Source organism: Macaca thibetana, chromosome 10 (genome assembly GCF_024542745.1).
Source record: "Macaca thibetana thibetana isolate TM-01 chromosome 10, ASM2454274v1, whole genome shotgun sequence".
In the NCBI taxonomy this organism is placed as follows: Eukaryota; Metazoa; Chordata; class Mammalia; order Primates; family Cercopithecidae; genus Macaca; species Macaca thibetana.
This window is the reverse complement of record NC_065587.1, coordinates 21,102,095-21,115,027: the sequence shown is the minus strand read 5'-3', so window position 1 is coordinate 21,115,027 and position 12,933 is coordinate 21,102,095. Positions and strand designations below refer to the sequence as shown.

General features: G+C 51.6%; 2 protein-coding genes across 7 annotated transcripts in view; both read right to left on the bottom strand.

The window, feature by feature from the left end:
• Window positions 1–12,933, bottom strand: part of ZMAT5 (zinc finger matrin-type 5) — a 357,894-nt gene that overhangs the window by 53,490 nt on the left and 291,471 nt on the right. The gene's annotated exons all lie outside the window — the stretch shown is intronic.
• ASCC2 (activating signal cointegrator 1 complex subunit 2) overlaps window positions 11,659–12,933 on the bottom strand; it is a 402,689-nt gene continuing 401,414 nt past the window's right edge. For all 6 annotated transcript variants that reach the window (XM_050806794.1, XM_050806795.1, XM_050806797.1 and 3 more), the window contains one exon: window positions 11,659–12,232. In XM_050806794.1, the coding sequence (XP_050662751.1) occupies window positions 12,061–12,232 (172 nt within the window). In that variant the 3' untranslated portion in view covers window positions 11,659–12,060. The remainder of the gene's footprint in view (window positions 12,233–12,933) is intronic.

Genomic DNA, 12,933 nt, shown 5'->3' with positions numbered 1-12,933 from the left:
CCTCGTGATCCGCCCGTCTCGGCCTCCCAAAGTGCTGGGATTACAGGCTTGAGCCACTACGCCCGGCCCCTTCCACTTTTTTTTCAAGATTTTTAGTTTCTTTGCGCCGGGTACGTAATTCCTCCTTTAGCTCTGAGAAGTTTGATGGACTGGAGCCTTCTTCTCTCATCTCGTCAAAGTCATTCTCCATCCAGCTTTGATCCGTTGCTGGCGATGAGCTGCGTTCCTTTGCAGGGGGCGATGCGCTCTTATTTTTTGAATTTCCAGCTTTTCTGCCCTGCTTTTTCCCCATCTTTGTGGTTTTATCTGCCTCTGGTCTTTGATGATGGTGACGTACTGATGGGGTTTTGGTGTGGGTGTCCCTCCTGTTTGTTAGTTTTCCTTCTAACAGTCAGGACCCTCAGCTGTAGGTCTGTTGAAATTGCTTGAGGTCCACTCCAGACCCTGTTTGCCTGGGTATCAGCAGCAGAGGCTGCAGAAGATAGAATATTGCTGAACAGCGAGTGTACCTGTCTGATTCTTGCTATGGAAGCTTCCTCTCAGGGGTGTACTCCACCGTGTGAGATGTGGGGTGTCGGTCTGCCCCTAGTGGGGGATGTCTCCCAGTTAGGCTACTCAGGGGTCAGGGACCCACTTGAGCAGGCAGTCTATCCATTCTCAGATCTCAACCTCCGTGTTGGGAGATCCACTGCTCACTTCAAAGCTGTCAGACAGAGTCGTTTGCATCTGCAGAGGTTTCAGCTGCTTTTTGTTGTTGTTGTTGTTGTTTAGCTGTGCCCTGTCCCCAGAGGTGGAGTCTCAGTTGAAAATGCAGAAATCACCTGTCTTCTGTGTCGCTCGCGCCTGGAGTTGGAGACCGGAGCTGTTCCTATTCGGCCATCTTGCTCCGCCCCCACCTATTCAAGAACTAAAATCTTAACAGTGATTATTTCCACATGATAGGATTATCAGTAGTTTTCCTCTGCTTATTTGTGTGAACCACACTGAGCATGTTACTGCTTTTGTACTAAGAGGGGAAAGCACTGTAAGTTATTAAGAAGAAATAGATTCCATCTCCGTGACTCAGTCAGCCCTTCCAAAAACAAGGAACAAGGGCTGTCCTACAAATGAGTTTGAAGTCTTCCAGGGAAAGGACAGAAATCATTGAATTTAAAATGCCTGAGCAATGTGCACATTTGGAGAGAATACAAATTCCTTGCACAAGACGGAGGTTGTGGCAGCCGCTTGAGTGATAGCAAAGGACGAACACTCTGTACTATGTGGGGCAGGCAACCAGCATACGCAGAGGATCACACACACAAAAATAGTGCCTTCTCTGGGCACTCACCCGGGGGCAGGCCTGGGCCAGGTGCCGCACATGCACCCTGTGTCACTGGATCCTCATCCCAAGGTGGAAAATGAGGCTCAGAGAAGTTAAGTATCTTGACCAGGGTAACACAGCTAGTGAGAGTAGAGCAGAGATCCAAATGCAGGACCATTGGCTATGCTCATATTACTCTGTGCCATGTACAAAAAAAACAAACATTTTTCTCTTTTCTTTGGGGCCTTGGCCTGATATGCTTGGATTTATATACAGACCGAATGCCAAGGGCAGACTCCAGCAGGCATCAAGGACAAGGCAATGATGGAGTGTAGCGAAAGTGTTGGCTGGCAGCTGCTTGATGCTGACTGCCTTCTTGCTGCTCCTGGTGTATCCTCATTTTGAAACTTCTGCCTAGACCAGGCACAGTGGCTCACACCTGTAGTCCCAGCACTTTGGGAATCTGAGGCAGGCAGATCGCTTGAGCTCAGGAGTTTGAGACCAGCCTGGGAAACATGGGGGAACCCCATCTCTACAAAAAATACAAAAATTAGCTGGGTGTGGTGGTGTACACCTGTAGTCCCAGCTACTCAGGAAGCTGAGGTGGGAGGATCGCTTGAGCTTGGGAGGTGGTGGTTGCAGTGAACCAAGGTAACTCTACTGCCCTCCAGCCCGGGTGGCAAAGTGACACCCTGTCTCAAAAGCAAAACAAAACAAAACAAAGCTTTTGTCCGGAACTTTCCCTGACTGCTCTGGAACCCTTCTCCATTGTACTCCTTTTTTTTTTTTTTTTTGAGACGGAGTTTCACTCTTGTTGCTCAGGCTGGAGTACAATGGCGCTATCTCAGCTCACTGCAACCTCTGCCTCCTGGGTTCAAGCGATTCTCCTGCCTCAGCCTCCCAAGTACCTGGGATTACAGGCATGCACCACCACACTCAGCTAATTTTGTATTTTTGGTAGAGACGGGGTTTCACCATGTGACTCAGGCTGGTCTCGAACTCCTGACCTCAGGTGATCCACCCACCTTGGCCTCCCAAAGTGCTGGGATTACAGGCATGAGCCATCGCGCCTGGCCTCCATTGCACTCTTGTAAGGCCAGACTGATGCCCCTGCTCAAACACCTTCAGTGGCTCCCCGCTGCCCACAACAAGACCAAGTTCATATTCCCTAGCCTGACATGTAAGACCCAGGCTACCTCAAATCTCACTTCACAAACCTACCAAGTAGGATCCCGGCTGGGCTTCCCTTTGCTCTAGCACCTTGTGCCTGGGCATGAGTTGGGACAGGACATGCCTGAATTTGAATCCGAGCCCTGCTGCTCTTCAGCTGGGGCTCCTTGGGCAGGTTGCCTCCCCTCTCTGAGCCTCATTTTCCTCAGCTGAAAAATGGAGTAATGATTGCGACGTGTCACAGGGCGGTTGGGAAAGTATATGAGAGAGTGCTTGTGATGTGCTTAGCACAGGTCTAGGAGGGGTAGTTTTGTTATGTTGCCACAGAGAGCAAATGAATGGGTGGGTCTTCCCGCACAGTCTTCAGGGACCTGTGCCTAATTAGCGTATTTGATCCGCAAAAATGCAGGCTGAGAGCTTTGGGGCTGACTGTACAGCTGAATCAGCCGAGTGCCTCCCCGTCGTCATCCCAGCTGCTTTAAAATTGTGTTCTCGGCATCCCTTCCCTCCCTCTGAGGCCCGATCGCTTTCCTGTGTTCTCCTTTTTGTCCCTTGGCAATCCCATTTTTCATGCCTCCAACACTATTTTAAGCCCCAGCAACCTTGTGTCTTCCTCGGGCATCCATTATCTCTCCCAACACCTTTCACCGAGAACGGAGTCCTCTCAGTTCCCTCCATCCTTGCTGTCTGAGCAGCCTTCTGTCTCCCTCCTGTGCAGGCCCCAAGCAGGGAGGGCCACCTCCTGCCCTGGGGCTGCAACTCCATGTGATGCCTGATCTCCTTAGCTCACCAAGCTTTCCTAATGAAAACATCTCCCTCCATTGGTCCCTCTGCAGGGAATCTTTTCCCTCCACTGGCAGACAGGAAAGGCCACGGCAGAGCAGAGATTGGGGAAATATGTCCTGCCCAGCTTCCTCCTCTCTTCCCTTTCCCCTGCCCCTCTGCCAATAGAATGACTTGAATTACAGGCTATATTAGTAAAAGCATGGTATTTAGACCAAAGGACGTGATAGGCCTTTTTCGTGCTGAGTTAACCACATGTGGAATGTTGTGGCTTCCAGTTCAAGTGCCAAGCTATAGGGAAGGAAAGCCTATAGGGGCTGAGAGAATGGACTTCAGAAGCCGCAAACCTGGGTTTAAATTCTGACTCAGCCACTTTGCAGCCAGATGCAAGAGACTGAACTTCCTTTTTTTTTTTTTTTTGGTGAGACAGTCTTGCTCTATTGCCCAGGCTGGAGTGCAGTGGTGCGATCTCAGCTCACTGCAACCTCCGCCTCCTGGGTCCAAGCAATTCTCTTGCCTCAGCCTCTCTAGTAGCTGGGACTATAGGCGCATGCCACCACGCCGGGCTAATTTTTTAATTTTTAGTAGAGATAGGGTTTCACTATGTTGGCCAGGCTGGTCTCGAACTCCTGACCTCAGGTGATCCGCCCACCTCAGCCTCCCAAAGTACTGGGATTACAGGCATGAGCCACTGCGCCTGGCCTGAACTTCTAAACAAGGCTTTTTTAATCAACCTATTTCCTGGCTTTGTTTCAAGGATTCACTGAGGGTAATTTCCAGTCCTACAAGGCTGTGTGGGGCACCTCCTCTGGGCTCCCAGGACACCCAGTGCACACTTACCAGGCCTGTCTTCTGTGTCCAGCTTGTGTGTCCAGGCCATCCAGAGCCCGAAGGCTTCTGGGAGATGGCCCAGGAGGAATTAGGGCAGCTATGCCAAGAGAGTGGGGGGTGGGGTACACAGAAAGCCAACTGGAGCATTGGCAGGAGGTACCTGTCACTCCTCTCCCAGGCTGGTCCCTGTGGGCAAGTCCCTGTGAGCTCACTAGCCTGTCTCATGGCAGGCTGGGACTGTACACACCTTATCCCAGCTACCCTGCCAACATCTCCAGTTTACTGATAGGACAACTGTGGCTTCGAAAGGTGAGGCCACCTTGCTCAAAGAGAGCCAGGGAGTGGCTGAGCCCAGCTCATTTCTGACCCCAGAGCCTAGCCCCTGCTCTGAATGACAAAAGCAAAATAGGCCACCAGCCATTTAGAGGACCCTGGTCCCCCAAGGAAAAAGTCTGACCTGGCTATCACGTCTTACTCTGAATTAACACTCTAGAGAGTGTCAAATGCCTTTCTGTGTAGACCCCTCTCAAGCAGGGGAGTATGGTTTTCCGGGTGTGACAGGCCACCTCCTGTCTGACAGGTCACCAAGCTCGTCCTCATCTGTCACTATTACTGTCCTATGGCAAGGCCTCTGACCCTGAAGCCTGGGCTGTGGACATTGGCTCTGTCATGTGGCACCTGGGGAGTCCATCAGAGTGAAGGGGCCAGTAGCTTCACTTTCTTCTAAACAAACTCCCATCCAAAGGGCTCAACTATGCAGTTTCCAGCCTGCCTTAGAGACAAGGGCTTGAGGAGAGGCTGTTTCACGACAGAATTCACCCATGGAGGCAAAAGCCTTGGAGTTCAAGTCACCCCCGATTCTGTCCCACCAGCAAGAACTACCCAAAACCCAGGGAGACAGGCAGCTCTATAACTGTTTATGGCCCTAGGACCCCAGAATTCCATGCTTGGAGCTGTGCCCACCCCCCCACCGGAAATAGCAGGTGATGTATGCAGAGAGGTTTCCGGCAGGGTGATTAAAAGAAGGGAGATGGCTGGGCACAGTGGCTCACGCCTGTAATCCCAGCACTTTGGGAGACCGAGGGAGGTGGATCACCTGAGGTCAGGAGTTCGAGCCCTGCCTTGCCAACATGGTGAAACCCAGTCTCTACTAAAAATACAAAAATTAGCTGGGCCTAGTGGTGCGTGACTATAATCCCATCTACTCGGGAGGCTGAGGCAGGAGAATTACTTGAACCTGGGAGGTGGAGGTTGCAGTGAGCCGAGATTGTGCCACTGCACTCCAGCCTGGGTGACAGAGCAAGACTCCATCTTAAAAAAAAAAAAAAAAAAGGGAGAGGTGGAAATGGCTCCAAAGACAGGGTAGACAGGGCTGCCTGCTCGTCACAGGAGTTTCCATCTCTCCCATTTGAACAGGGTATACTGCTTTCACAGTGCCCTCCTCATTCTGATCTCGTCTGATCCTTGAGATTACCTGTGCCCATGAGGCAAGTGGGCAAGGGACAATGCTTATCCCCCACTTGTCTTTTTCTTTTTTTTTTTTTTTTGAGAGGGAGTCTCGCTCTGTTTCCCAGGCTGAAGTGCAATCATGCGATCTTGGCTCACTGAAACATCTACCTCCCAGGCTCAAGTGGTTCTCCTGCCTCGGCCTCCCAAGCAGCTGGGATTACAGGCACGCACCACTATGTCCGGATAATTTTTGTATTTTTAGTAGAGATGGGGTCTCACCATGTTGGCCAGGCTGGTCTCGAACTCCTGACCTCAAGTGCTCTGCCCACCTGGGCCTCCCAAAATGCTGGGATTATAGGTGTGAGCCACTGCGCCTGGCCTCCCCCTTTTCTTAAAAGAAGAAACCAAAGCCCAGAGAGGCCAAGTGACTGACCCAAGGTCACACAGGTGCTTAAAATCTAGGGCTAGACACTAGCCTCCTAAATTTTAATCCAGTGCTCTTTTCACTACCCCAGGCCACCTTTATGAACAAACGAACAGTGAAAAAGGACAAGTATGTTGAAGCCTGGAGTCTGGATGTGAAAGAACATTCAAGATGCAGACCAGCCCCTGAGATGGGAGGTGAGGGGGAGCCTGCTTGTAAACTCTTCAAAGAAAATTCCCAACCTGGCTGGGCACAGTGGCTCATGCCTGTAATCCCAGCACTTTGGGAGGTCAAGGCGGGAGGATCACTTGAGCCCAGGTGTTTGAAACCAGCCTGGGCAACATGGTGAAACCCTGTCTGTATTATTAAAAATAATAATAAAATAATATAAGAAAGAGAAGTCCCCAACTTTATAGGAATCATTGGTGGTTGTTCCCCTTTTCTACCTGGCTCTTCCGGGTAAAATCACTTTAAGGAGGAGAAAACCATAATTACCTCCCTGGGTTGGCAGAGCACTTAAGGGACATGTCAGAGTGCTGAGAGTAGACTCCTGTTGCTAGAAAAGGCAGCATCACTGTCATTTCATATTTAGAAAACTAGAATTAAGTACCTGTCATTTTTGTAATTCAGACCACAGTAAGTAAAGCTGGAGGAAACCTCCATGACTGGGAGAGACCCACAGAAGATCAGCAAAGTCTTTTTTTTTTTTTTTTTTTGAGAAAGAGTCTTGCTCTGTTGCCCAGGCTAGAGTACAGTGGTGTGATCTTGGCTCGCTGCAAACTCCACCTCCTGGGTTCAAGTGATTCTTGTGCCTCGGCCTCCTGAGTAGCTGGAGACTACAGATGTGTGCCACCATGCCCAGCTAATTTTTGTATTTTTAGTAGAGATGGGATTTCACCATGTTGGCCAGGCTGGTCTCCAAGTCCTGGCCTCAGGTGATTTGCCTGCCTCGGCCTCCCAAAGTACTGGGATTACAGGCATGAGCCACCGCACCCGGCCCCAGCAAAGTCTTAAGCAGGACAAAGCTCCCCACCCCCAGGGGCCGGGGGAGGGGGGAATGTCTGGAATTCCAAAGCCTAAGATTGGGGCTGGTTGGGGGTTGAAATAGGTTGAGAAAATCTGGACTAAATGCCCTTTAAGATGTACTGAATTCTGCCAGTCTGTGTGAAATCCTCTTGCTGATTATCGATCGTCGGAAGGGAATTTTCAGTGTGATGCGAAGTGAGAATTTCATGCTCGTTTTGAGGACCCCACCCCACCCTGTGTACACATAGGGTAACCTCTAGACAGAATGAATTTTTTTTTTTTTTGAGACAGGGTCTTGCTCTGTTGCCCAGGTTGAAGTGCAGTGGCATGCTCAGGGCTCACTGCAGCCTCCACCCCACCAGGCTCAAGTGATCCTCCTACCTCAGGCTCCCGAGTAGCCAGGGCTACAGGTGCATGTCACCACACCGGGCTAATTTTTCTATTTTTTGTAGAGATGAGATTTCGCCATGTTGCCCTGGCTGTTCCTGAACCCCCGCGCTCAAGTGATCCACCTGCCTTGATCTTTCAAAGTGCTGGGATTATAGGCATGAGCCACTGCACTCAGCCCTCAGAATGAATCTTTAACGCTAGTTCTGACTACTGAATTGCAACAGCCTCTGGCCACAGTGAAAGCCCCTGCCTTGCTCCCCCACACTCAGAGATTTAGAGAAGGCCAGATGCCAAGTTGCTCTGGGGAGCCTCTGCTCCACCCTTCCTCTCCTTGGGGACTGGCCTTCCTCCAGGTGGGTCCCTTGGAGCCTGGGTGCCTCCCCAGCTCCTTCCAGGCATCACATAAACATGCTCTGGATGCCAACACCCCTCCCCACCTCTAAGCCCCCTCTTCCTTGTCAATGCCCATTTCCTTCCAAGAAGGATCCTCCTGTTCCATTCGTCCTGCTGGCTGCCTCCCTGCCACTTCCTGGCAGAGCCCCAGTGAACCCCATTGCCTCTGGCTAGTTGATCTCTCTCTCTCTTTCTCTTTCTTTGCTTCTGGGAATTCTCTTTGCTCTCAGCCTTTTTCTCTTGATTTTGCTTGTTTATTTCTCTTCCCACTCATTCCTTCATTCATGTATTGGGACTTAGCACAATTATTATTAATCATTTTTCCAAAATGTCTTATTTAATATCCATATGCCTCTTGTACTGTGATTTCCAAGACGGCAGAGTCTGGGTCTTTCTCACACATGCCTGGCACATAGTCGATTTTTGGCGAATATGTGAGTAGATGCACTTGCCCTCCCCTTCCTTTTCCCTTCCAGCCGGGCTGACTGCCCAGTCCCTGACTCCTGAGAACAAGCTGCAAACACTGAGAGCTGGGCTTTGAACCAATGACTGGGCCGTGGGCTGGCCTGCCTTGTGGCCTTAACTCCCTCCCTTCTGCCTTCTTTTCTTTTTCTTTTTTTTTTAGAGACAAGGCCTTGCTCTGTCATCCAAGCCTGTGTGGTGGCTTGATAATAGCTCACTGCAGCCTCGAACTCCTGAGCTTAGCCTCAGCCTCATGAATAGCCGGGACGGGGACTACAGCTGAGCACCACCATGCCTGGCTAATTTTTATTTTTTAATTAATTTAAATTATTATTTTGAGACAGAGTCTCGCTCTGTCGCCCAGGCTGGAGTGCAATCTGCTCACTGCAACCTCTGCCTCCTCGGTTCAAGCGATTCTCCTGCCTCAGCCTCCTGGGTGGCTGGGATTACAGGCGCGTGCCAACCGGCTACTTTTTGTATTTTTAGTAGAGATGGGGTTTCGCTATGTTGGCCAGGCTGGTCTCGAACTCCTGACTTCAGGTGATCCACTTGCCCCAGCCTCCCAAAGTGCTGAGATTATAGGTGTGAGCCACCATGCCCGGCCTCTATTATTTTCATTTATGCACATTCCCTTCCAGACTTGCTTGGTTTGTATGAGAAAAAAGAAATTAACATTTTCACAATCATGGTGCATCACACAATCATGTATTCCACTTTTAAAAATTCTGGAATATTTAGTTTCCCATGTCACTACCAAGTCTGTCAATATCATTTTAAATGGCTACACAACACCCCCTTGCATTTTTTGTTTGCTTTTTTTTCTTCTTTATAGAGGTGCTCGAGTTACCCCCCTGCATTTCCTGAGTATTGACTTTTATTAGTTTTTTGTTTCCCTCCCTGTATGATTTTACCCAAGCTCCTGGCATGGCAGGGCCATGCAAGTTCTCACCAATCCTTTCTTCTTCCAGACTGCACCTGGCTCTTTAAGCCTAACCTGTCCTCCCACCCCTGTGGGGACTCTCAGGTCCCTTTTAGTAAACAAGGACAGGCTCTGCCCCACCACCTCACAGAGGCACAGAAGCACTGTTCAAACACACATGCCCACGACATTGCCACCCACGGACTAGGAACAAAGACACTGGAGTCTTAAGTCCTCTTGGAGACACAAGGTCTTCAAAGCTTGCCGGCAAATGTGGTAGTCGTGCTCTTTGCCAGGGCCTAGAGAAGGCACTTAGAAAATAACTGTGTAGAAGCAGCAGTGGGGAGGTGGGATGCAGTGACCCAGCAGGCATTTCTAACCCCACTTTGCTTCTAACACTTCAGCAGCTGCAATTTTTTTTTTTTTTCTTTTTAAGAGACAAGGTCTCTGGCTGGGTGCAGTGGCTCACGCTTTTAATCACAGCACTTTGGGAGGCCGAGGTGGGCATATCATGAGGTCAGGAGTTCGAGACCAGCCTGGCCAACAAGCCTGGCCAACATGGTGAAACCCCATCTCTACTACAAATACAAAAATTAGCCGGGCATGGTGGCATGTGCCTGTAATCCCAGCTACTCAGGTGGCTGAGGCAGCAGCATTGCTGGAACCCGGGAAGCGGAGGTTGTAGTGAGCTGAGATCGTGCCACTGCACTCCAGCCTGGGTGACAGAGCAAGACTCCGTCTCAAAAAAAAAAAAAAAAAAAAAAGGTCTCATTCGTTGCCCAGGCTGGAGTGCAGTGGCATGATTATAGCTCACTGCAACCTCCAACTCCTGGGCTCAAGTGATCCTCCAGCCTCAGCCTCCTGAGTAGCTGGGACTACAGGTGTGCACCACCATACCCACCTTATTATTTTCTGTAGGGATCGGGTCTCACTCTGTTGCACAGGCTGGAGCAGCTGCCAATGTTAATTAAACCTTGGGATCTCTTCAGAGGATTTAATTGGCACCAAGTGGAAATATTTCATCCAGCCCAACTGGATCACTGTACAGATGGGAAAACTGAGGCCCTGAGAGGCGAGGCGGTAGGTGTAGGAACACCATTCTGGATAGCCCCTGAGCTGTTCTCAAAGCACCCCTGAAAGAGTGCTTTCGAGATCTGAAATGAGAAAGTAGTAGTTCCTCAAGGGAGATGAAGTTTGACCTGGCACTATATTCTGAAAAATTTGAAAAACTGCCTCCTCCTCAAATCCTTTAAACCAGGATTTTCACATGAGGCCTGAACACCAGTCTAGGTGGGTGGGAGGTATAGAGACTAAGAGAAGGTGAGAGGGGCCGTGTGAACAGGAACGGGTAAGACCAGTAAATCCTGGGAACTCCCAACTCACCTCGCCTTGCTCCAGGGACAAGCACTGGACCTGAGGAGTTCAGGGAGGTCCCTGGCAAATGCCTCCAGGAGGAAACAGAGTCTTCCTGCTGCCCGTCAGGACGGCTGACCCTGGGCCTGATCTCAGCTAATTCAGCAGCTCAGGGGGAGGACACCATCCCCGTATCTGCTCTGCATCTCAAATAGACCAAGAGAGCTGGCAAGGCAGAGGGATTGCTATTGATTTTCACTTGTGTGGGCTGACCTAACAAAACCAATCCATCAAGTGCCTGTCTGCCTCTGCTTCAGACTCTCATCCTAAGCACGTGCAAATAAATTGCACCAGCATCCAGGGTGATTTGTCAAGGTCCAGCCAGGCATGGGCCCTGGCTTCCGCTGACAGGATGGGGCTCCAGGCTGGGCTGGGCTAGGGTCAGCCCAGTCAATGCCCCACTGTTGACTCGCCACTGACAACATGCATGGTGGCCTGGCAGCTGCTGCCACGCTAGGAACTGGTTGGCCCTGCCTGGGAAGGGGCTTTGAGGAACCAAGTCCCACTCACTTCGACAGGGCTGGGCAGTGACATTCTCACTTGTTTCTTCAGGTTTCTGTGTGAACTCTCGATTTGGGGGGATTTATTACAGTGCAGATGCAACCACGAGGTGCTGAGTTTGGGTGCTGCCTCTGCCACTGGCTGAATGTCCTCGCGCCCGTTGTGAGATGGAGATGACACCACCTACAGGGTCTATAGCCCTATAAAGGCCAGGGTCCAATTCCTGTTCTGCCACTTTCTAGCTGTGGCCGGGGCAGGTGCCTTCAGCCCTTGGTGCCTCATTTTCCTCACCTGCACTATGGGGCTGAAAATGGTCCCTACCTCCTACGGTGGAGCTGTCATAACTGAATGAGAAAATGGACCACAGGGGCTCCCCCCACCCAGCCCTTCATTCCACTAGCAAGGACTGGAGGCTCAGAGAAGGGGGTGACAGTCTGGGGTCACAGAGCATTAGGGGGGTTACAGGGGCCGTAAGCAAGAGAGGCTGATGGAGACAGCACCTGACCATTCTGACTGACCATCCTGCCCTCCAACTGGTGGCCGTCCCTGAAGAATGAGACACAGGGAATGTGGGTCATGGGCATACACGGATCTTTGTTTGAAAGGGTCAAAAATTTTATTAGCAGGCCTTTTTCTGTTTTTGAATATACAGGTTTCCTGCTGTCCAGGGTAAAGGGGAAGTGGTGTCTTGTGGCCCGAGGTTTGCGGCGCTTGCCTTGGGACTCCATGCCCGTCCCTTTCCCACCAGCACGGCTGGGGGAAGGTGCCTGCTTGCCGGCCCCATGGATTCTTCGGCTGTGGCATAAGGCACTGTGTGTTCTGCAGGAAGGCGCTCATGGCTGGCTGGTAGATGAGAGGCGGCCTTCTCAGGGGCTGCAAAGCTGAGGCTGTTGAGGGGTCGAGTTGAACTTGGGGACCCTGGTGAGGAGGCCCCAGGCGATGGGAGCGCAGCCTGGTGAATCTGGTGCCGCTGCCTCCCCGCTGGCCCTGCACCAGGCCTCAGGATGGGATCATGCCTTTGCTCCTCTTGCGGTCAGCCATCGTTCTCCGGTTGTGGTTGGCTCTTGTTGCCTTGTTGGCTTCCTTCTTCCTGCGTTCCTGGGTTGTCTCGCGGCTCTGCCCATGGCCCCGGGGGCTGCCGGCCACTGCTGTTGAGCTGTCATGCCGGTACCTGAGGGAGACACAACCCATCCCACGAGAATCTGTCAGCCGGAAGAGGCTCTGGCAGGGAGAGCGCACAGCCTGCCTTGGTGTTCACTGGGAAAGGACACACAGACTGGGCTGGGTCACCCATGTCCCAACTTCAGATGGAAGGAGAGATGGAGCCCGGCAGGGGCAGGGCCCTGGGGCTCTGACCAGCCCCGAGCCTGGTGTTTTCTCTCGGCCTTGCTTCCAGGTGCCCCCATCGCTATGTGTAGCGGAGGCACAGCTAGAGGGCTGACACAGCGCACAGGAGACGGGGCGGGCTTTGGGGGGGGTCTCCTCCTTTCTCCGTCTGGGGCCACATGCTGCAGCTGAGACATTACTCCTGTTCTCCACCCTAGGGCTTTGCTTGGCAGCCTCCAAAGACCAAGAGCACTCACAGATGCGACCTAGGGCCCTTTCAGACCATCTCGACCACCGGGATTTGCCAGAGCTCTGCACTCGGGGTTGGGATGGATGAGAAGTCAGGGTTGCTCTGCTCCCTGCTCAACAACCTTGTGTGGCTCCCCACTGCCCTCAAAATGAAATCCAGATGCCTTCCCTGTGGCCAGGCCTCCTGCACCCAGTAGACAGTGCTGCATGAAGCCTAGGGCCACGATCGGGGAGTGGGCTTTTACTCCTGGCTTGGCCTTAGGTGGAGGCAGATCCTTGGCCCCTCTGAATATTTCC